This window comes from Chinchilla lanigera, unplaced genomic scaffold (assembly GCF_000276665.1).
Source record: "Chinchilla lanigera isolate Chin_1 unplaced genomic scaffold, ChiLan1.0 scaffold00012, whole genome shotgun sequence".
In the NCBI taxonomy this organism is placed as follows: Eukaryota; Metazoa; Chordata; class Mammalia; order Rodentia; family Chinchillidae; genus Chinchilla; species Chinchilla lanigera.
In genome coordinates this window covers 12,293,291-12,300,944 of record NW_004955413.1, presented here as the reverse complement: position 1 = coordinate 12,300,944, position 7,654 = coordinate 12,293,291, and the positions used below count along the sequence as shown (strand labels likewise).

Here is a 7,654-nt window from a genome sequence, read left to right as displayed (position 1 = left end):
CCAAGAGGTACTATTATTACTTATTTTACAGAGGAAGAGAGCGAAGCCCAGAGAGGTTAAGTATTTTCTCCAAAGTCACATGACTTACAAATAACAGAGCAGGGACATGAAACCAGGCCAGTTGGCCCTCAAGTCAGTGTTCCTAATTCTTTTGCTAAGCTGCCTTTCTGCAGGTTGAATAGGATTTCAACAAATACTTAGCAGGGAGAGGGCCTTCCTAGTAGAGAAAGAAAAACACAAGTGAGGGTATGAATGGGAAAATCCAAAGAAGAGAGTGTGATGGGAGTTTAGCCGGCGTGGGAGCTTTGGGTAGAGAATGCGTGTGGCAAAGAGAGGAGTGGTGTCCAAGGACACAGTAGAGAGACGTGAGCTGGGCTCTGAGGGCTTCCCTGGCAGTGCTGAGGAGTGGAAGCCTGGCTGGCTGTGCTGCAGAGATCCAGCAGCTTTGAGGATAGTAGGTCACGCTTTAAAGGATCACTGGGTAGCTGGGTCCAGCATGGCACAGACAAAAGTAACTGGAGCAGTGACGCTTTTTGGGATGTTAATGCTGTAATAGAGGCTTCCCTATTAATCAGCATTCACCAGGCTAGAACAGTCACGCTGGCATTGGCAAAGAAGAGTGGCTAGTTTTTAGAATTGTGTTACTTGTCAATGAAGTGATTGAGAAAGACAAATTATAGTAAGTGCGGGGCTGACACTTAACTAGCGAGGCAAGTTATAAAATATTTCTAATTTTGTAGGCGAATAAGTAATTTCAGCCTGTTCATTTACTCAGATATTTTATTTCGCTATTTAGAGTAAATCACTGAGCGTAATCACTTAGTCACCTAGAGAATTATGTGTTCCTAAGACTTTCGGATGGGCTAATTTAAAAGGTATAGGCTAATTCATGTACTTTCTATTGCTGTTTTTCTTCTGTTGAAACACATACAAAACATTTTGACTTAGACTTTGAGCTTTGCCAACGGCTTGTGTTTAAGCCAAAAATTCTATAAAAGCACTGTAGTTGTCTTTCATATTGAAAATAGTACAGACATTTACTTATGTATATTGTTCATTTATCAATGTATCATACTTTGTACTCTGTCATACTTTTTTATGTGCTATATGCTAAACTGATTTCTTAAATTTGTTAGATTTATGCAGATTATGACTATGATAAGATGGGGTGGGATATAACTTTTTCCATTAGGATTATTAAATTTGTCTAGTCTCACAGAATAATTAAAAGTACCTTAGGATCTTTAGTTACTTTGTTTTGGGTCCTACCTTAAAATACTAGAATTAGCAACCATTTAAAAAAACTACCTCAAAAGGAATTATATTGTTAGTTGTCCACATGAGAAAAAGGTCGTTTCAGATCCTGATGGAGAATATGAGGAAATGAATGTACTGATTTAAAAATATATTAAAAAGGAAAAGAACCATCAAGGTAGCATCATAATTTGCATAGAACAGTTCCTCTCATCATAGTAGAAATATAACTATGTATGAAAGGCGAAGCAGCATACTGCATAGCAAGAGGGAGGCCTTAGTTCCTGCCATAGCGATTGCTGTGGTTCATGAGCAATGAGACGCCTGTGGAAGTGTCTGTCTCAGGCATTCAGGGATGAATAGGTAGTGATTGTGATTACAGATTAGTTGGCTGATTAAAACTGAGTTGATACATTTAATTTATAAGATCGGTCATCTGTTCCATTTAAGGGAACTTTAAAACTTACAAAATGAACCTTAATAATACGACCGCTGGTTTCCCTTTTGAATGATATCTGTTAATATTGGGAGGTTTTATAATGATTTGAGCATAGCACAGGGAAAAGTCAGAATCTGAAGCTACTTTAGGTCCCGGAGAAGCTGTGCTTTCCATACTTACCGTCCTTCTGTCCCACACAGATGGTAAGAAAACCCCGTATAAAAATTGGATTTGATGACGACCTGAGGCCAAGTAGTGAGAACAGGTCCTACTGCAGAATTGAATCTCTTACATTTTACCGGTGTGAAATGTATTTGTAAACGTGTTTTCCGCAAACAGAGGGCAGATGAGGCATGTGTTGTTTTTTAGTGGCGTTACTATTCTTTTTTTAATGGCCGGCCTTACTGAAGACAGTTGTGAACACAGGTAACTTTATTATTCACACAACCTACAGAGCGGAGTGGCCAAAAGAACAGTTTATTCCACCTTATGTACCCCGGTTCCGCAATGGCTGGGAGCCCCCGATGCTGAACTTCCTGGGAGCACCGAAGGAACAAGACCTGTATCACCTGGCTGAGTCCGTGGCAAACGTGGCAGGGCATCAGCGCAAGCAGGACACGAAGAGATCGTCCACAGAGGTAAAGTTGCTTCACATCCTCTCTTTTCGGTCGTGCAATCATGGGCATTCTCCTCTCATCGGGATTGTGGGTTCTCAGTGACCTGAAGCTTTTCCTAGAACCAGTGATTTAATGTCACCCTCTCCTGCTGCCCTGAGCCACCTGTCTCTTCCCTCTTTGTCGTGTTTGTGACAATTACTCCTGTTCTCCACCCACAGCCTGTGCTATTCTGAAGCAGGTGGTCTGCCTTCCCTGACCTGGAACTTCAGCCTTTTTGTATATTTCTTTTTCTCCTTGGCCGAGACTTGTCCTACTACCCCTTGGCTTGTTTCTTCCTGTTTTCTCTACTTTCCAGATAGTTCTCTGAATCTATATCCTCTAAGTCTTCCCCAGGGAACTTTCCTAAACACTCTGATGCCTCCCGCTTGTCTTCTCCTTGTTGCCTTTCCCTCCATTTTTCTCTCTCACCTGTTTCTTCCCTTCCCCTCCCTTTCTCTCATCTCCACTCCCTGCCATTCCTTTTTCCTTTCCTCCTGCCCTCCCTTCCCTTTTCTCTCCCTTGCTCTTCTTTTCTTGCTACTCCTCCTCTTCCTTCCCTTTTCTACTTCTCCTCTTCCTCCTCCTCCTTCTTCTTCTCCTCTTCCTCCTCTTCCTCTTCCTCCTCCTCCTTCTCCTCTTCCTCCTCTTCCTCTTCCTCCTCCTCCTTCTCCTCTTCCTCCTCTTCCTCTTCCTCCTCCGCCTCTTCCTTCTTCTTCTTTGTCTTGTTCTAAACTTCTGGAGTCTTCTCAGCCTGGCTGGAGGACCAAAAGCTTTTTCTGAACTCATCTTCAGCCTCAAATTATACCTCAAAAAAATCATAAAATATATTGTACCTTTGAAATATTTATTAAAGTTTACAGTATAACTAATTTTGTGAGCAAATTCAAATAATAGAATTTAGTATAGTATCTTGTCATATTCCCTAAAAATGACTTTTCATGCCTCTTTTTTATCCCATTGGAAAAGAAAACTGAACACCAATTAAAGCAGAACCAAGTGCAAATTGGATAATCAGAAGCTGAGGAATTAGATAAATGAGATCTGGTTTGAAAAAGGAATAGTAAATTATGCTCCTAAAGTTCTATTTGTTCCTTTTATTTAATTCTTTAAATTCATTTTCTCCTGTTGCCGCAGGTATTGGTAATGTGGCAAACGTGATATGAAGGAATGACTTAGTAAAACCATAGCAGATACATCCTGTGGCCACTTTTAAGAAGCATTTATGTAAATCAAATTTCTTAAAATTGGTCCCTTGAGGCACTGTTCTTGAGACAATAATATAGCAAATTTGTTAAATCCTGAGTTTAAAAGAGCCAACATATTACTCTGAATTTTCTTTCCTAGCATAATTCTTTCTGTGGCCATGTGGAGGGGAAGAGGTGGCATCCACAGGTGCCCTTCCCTCTCAGTGTGTAATTAAAATGATCTCACCACCCTGAGCACGGGTTGGTGAGGGTATGTCCTTGACTGTGCTTTGTAGTTCATACCTCATCACTATGAATTTTCTTCCCATTTAGAGAGCACCTTTTCTAAAAAGGTGCTCTCTAAAAAAAAAAATGTAATCAATCATGAAATTATATTTGCTGTTGCTAAGTTACAGGTACTTTCAAGTCATAAAAATTTCCTGTTTACAGTATTCATATCTTAAATTTAAAAATGCCTGCTTTATAATGTATGCCTCAGAAGTTTACTTTTGTGCGTTCTTTTTCAATTTGTGTATCTAAAGAGAAAGAACTGTGTTCCAGGCTTCCAGAATATGTTTGTCCAGTCTCACTGAATAAGTAGTTTTAGAAGAGGAATGATTGAGAATCCTTTCTTGTAATGAGTGCTCATTTTCCTGCTGGAAACTGTTTTCCATTTAATGGTGAAAGTGGTTATTATTCAGAGGTGTAAAAAAAATGAAATGAAAAACTCCTGCTAGCCATTCTAGGGGATTTTAAACCCTGAGATTTTGTTGGAAAAGAGGCCAACTAGTGGTGATTTAAAATGCATGAAAAATATAATCATCCCTACAAGAGAGACTTTATTATATTTTATTGCTACTATAATAAATACATTTAAGACAAGACATGGGTAAGTCAGGATCAGGTGATTTGATTCAGAATTGAGAGGCAAGGTGACACGTAGTGAGAGATGTGGGTGGCTGTACTCCCTGTCCTGACTTCCCCAGAACTGGCAGCAGCCCTCAGCAAGGCTGAGTAGTCGTCACAGTTAGTCATCTGCATTGTCGCTCCCCTCGCTTCCCGAGCTCCCTGTCACCCTTAGGACCCAGTGATTTCACAGTGGCTGACCTCGCTGGGCTGTGTTCAGAACTAGGTAAAAGGTGGGAGTGACTCACGTAGTTTCTTGGCCCCCTTTGGAACACACTGTAATAAGCAAATTGTCTAATCAAATTGAGTGTGTGTTCACTCCAAGGTAAACGGTAAACTGAATTAAATGAGCTCAGATATTTAAATGGCTGAAAATTGTCTATTTGTGTTTGTGTGGAAAGGGCAGTATAGCATCGTGCTGAACATTCCCGGGGAATAGTGTAACATGAGTAATTTGTCATCTACACTGGGTTGTCGGGGCCACACCCTCTACTCTGTCTGGATTGATTCAGCCCTCTTTCTGCCAGCTTTCTCATTACGATGAGCTATAGTAGCTATCTAGCCAAGCCTTTTCTGAAACTTCTCCAATTTTAAACATCTTACCCTAAGGAATTCATAAACAACTGAAATACCAAGGAATTCAAATGTTGCAGCATCTACTAACCTTTTCCTGTAGTTCATTTTATGTAAGGAAGTCATGTGAATTCTGTAGGTGACATTTTTGTTTGTTTTTCTCCCAATATGAGCACTTGGCTGTGATAGCTTTGAAACCGTGGTGCTCAAAGAACCCACAAATCTCAGCCCCTTGTCTCAGTAGCACCCATAGATCCACGTCTCTATTGTGTTAACTGTAGAGAAGACATGATTCCAACATTACCTTGTCCTGGACGCTTTGCTATCAAAATCAGTGTATTTGTGGCTTTTTGTCCTTTCTGTAACAGTCTATCTGATAATAGTGCTGCCATTTATAAAAATTGTAGATGATGTTCTGTGTAAAGTTTGAAAATGAGAAAAATGACTTACTGTAAGTCTAATGCATAGAGTTCAAAGGATTCTCAGGTGATAATATTTCCTTTACTATGGTGCTATAAGTGTTTTTCTTAAACATAAGGAGCAAAGGTTAAAGGGTTTTTCTTCCTACCACCAATTTTACTTTATATTGGTGTTATAAAGTCTGTCCGATACTAAATCATCTATTCCTGAAATTTCTCATGAAGGAAGTTACTGCTTTTATACCTGGCTATTTTTAGAATTAAGACTTGGCCTTTGCACTAATTACTTTTCTTATGTAGGATTTTCTAACCAAAGGATTACCACCTCTGTTGCATAACTTAATAACATAATGGGCAATCATTTGAAAATGAAAACCATTCATATTTAGTGGAGAATTCTTGTTGACTGTGAGCGCTCCTCCCAAGCTTTTTTGGTGCTTCTGTAACTGGGCTTGGGGGTTCTTTAATCCTCCCTTCGCTGTCTTTTAGCATTCCAGTGTATCAGAGTACCCTCCAGCCGATGCCTATGCATTCAATAACAACATCTACACGAGAGGGCCCCATCTGGACCAAGTGGATACCGCTGCTGCTTTTAAGCCAACTCCTAATCGCCATGCAGAAAGGTAACATTTAAGAGGCACCATCCACATTTAAGGGGCACCATCTGGAGAGCAACGAGTAGCTGTCTGTAACTTACAGCTAACAGGGTAACAGTGTCCCATTGTCTGCTACTTCTTTCAAAGTTTTGTCTTTTCATGATTTGATAAAGTTTCAGTTTTTCTTTTACAGAATGGGCTTTGAAGAACAAAAGATGTCTGGACCTCCAGTCTATAACTCCCTTAGCACAAATGCCTTTGGATGACTTTCCCTTTTTAAAAGAGATACTTCTGACAAAAATCTGTGAATCTTAAAAAGAAAGAACTATCTTAAAACTTTTTTTTTATTAGTTTACACCAGATGGGCCTGAAAGAGCTTTCCAGCTCTGTAACTTTTAAAGGAAGCAATTTTCATGTTTCTCTTTCCAACAAAAACAAACCAACCTTCCTTTAGATAGAAGTATTTGAACTTGATGTAACTGAATGTTTACATGCCTGGCCACCTTGTCTTTTCATTTTGTTATATTTTATCTTTACTGCACAGCTTTATATGTTTTATTTTCCTATATTTTTATCTCTAAAATGTAATGTAGTCAGAGATGAAGACTAGAGATGGAAAAGAAATAAAGGAACTCAAATGGGTTCACTTTTTTTTGGTCTTGTTTTGCAACAAGAGGTTTGCGTGAAGATCAGCCCAAGGGCAAAAGAGAGAGAAAAAGAAGTGAGCAACTGGAAGCAGGGTTGTGGGACAGCGGCTCAGGTGAAGCTGAGTAGGGAACTTGTCCTAGGACTTTCCGATCTCAAGCTTCTCCCACCATGAGTGTTGCATGGCCTTTATTTTTAGTATATTCTTTTCTGGCTATAATCTGAGGATGGGGCGATTCACTTTTTTTTTGTCAGATGCAACAAAAGAAATGATGCTTGGTGTGAAAATTATACAGGTATTGCTCTAAGGGCACTAATAAAATTAACTAAAATGACAGAAAAGTCAGCTTTGAATAACGTGTTTTGAAAATGCCACTGTGTAAATACTTATATAATTAATTTTAGTAGATATGGGTGAAGGTCAGTTTTAGAGCTTAAACATTATTTCACTGAAATTCATGATCGACTCACTACTCATTCTATATTTTCCTCTTTCTTTCCTTCCATCTTTTTTTTTTTTTTTTTTTTTTTTTGGTACCAAGAATCAAACTTAGGACCTTCTGTGCTGCAGAGCTATATCCCTGGCCCCTTTTCTTCTATCTTAAATCTCAGTATTCTAGTGATTATTTCAGATTAGTAATTCTACCTTTTCTTTTTGTTCTGTCACTCCAATATGTCAGGATGTTTTCCACAGTCAGAAAACCACTTAACTACACTTGCTATGTGTTCAGTGTTACCGTATACTTTGATAGTAGAAAACTTAACATATTCTATTTTAAGGCCACTTATAGCACATTGTGATCACTCAGTAAATGCATTTGATCAGTTGAATGACTAAAGAAGTGCGAGGTAGTGTGATAGTGTATCCAACATTTCTGTCACTACTGCCATGACCACTTGCAAATCTGTAAGGTGTAGTATTACTGATAGAATAACCCCTGACATTTATTTGGTGCAGCTTATCATGATGTCTTTTAAAAGT

The 7,654-nt window shown here is 39.1% G+C and overlaps 1 protein-coding gene across 3 annotated transcripts in view; it reads left to right on the top strand.

Moving 5' to 3' along the window:
* Window positions 1-7,654, top strand: part of Eps8 (epidermal growth factor receptor pathway substrate 8) — a 118,388-nt gene that overhangs the window by 85,144 nt on the left and 25,590 nt on the right. For all 3 annotated transcript variants that reach the window (XM_005379018.1, XM_005379020.2, XM_005379019.2), the window contains exons 14-15: window positions 2,148-2,331; window positions 5,921-6,054. In XM_005379018.1, the coding sequence (XP_005379075.1) occupies window positions 2,148-2,331; window positions 5,921-6,054 (318 nt within the window). The remainder of the gene's footprint in view (window positions 1-2,147; window positions 2,332-5,920; window positions 6,055-7,654) is intronic.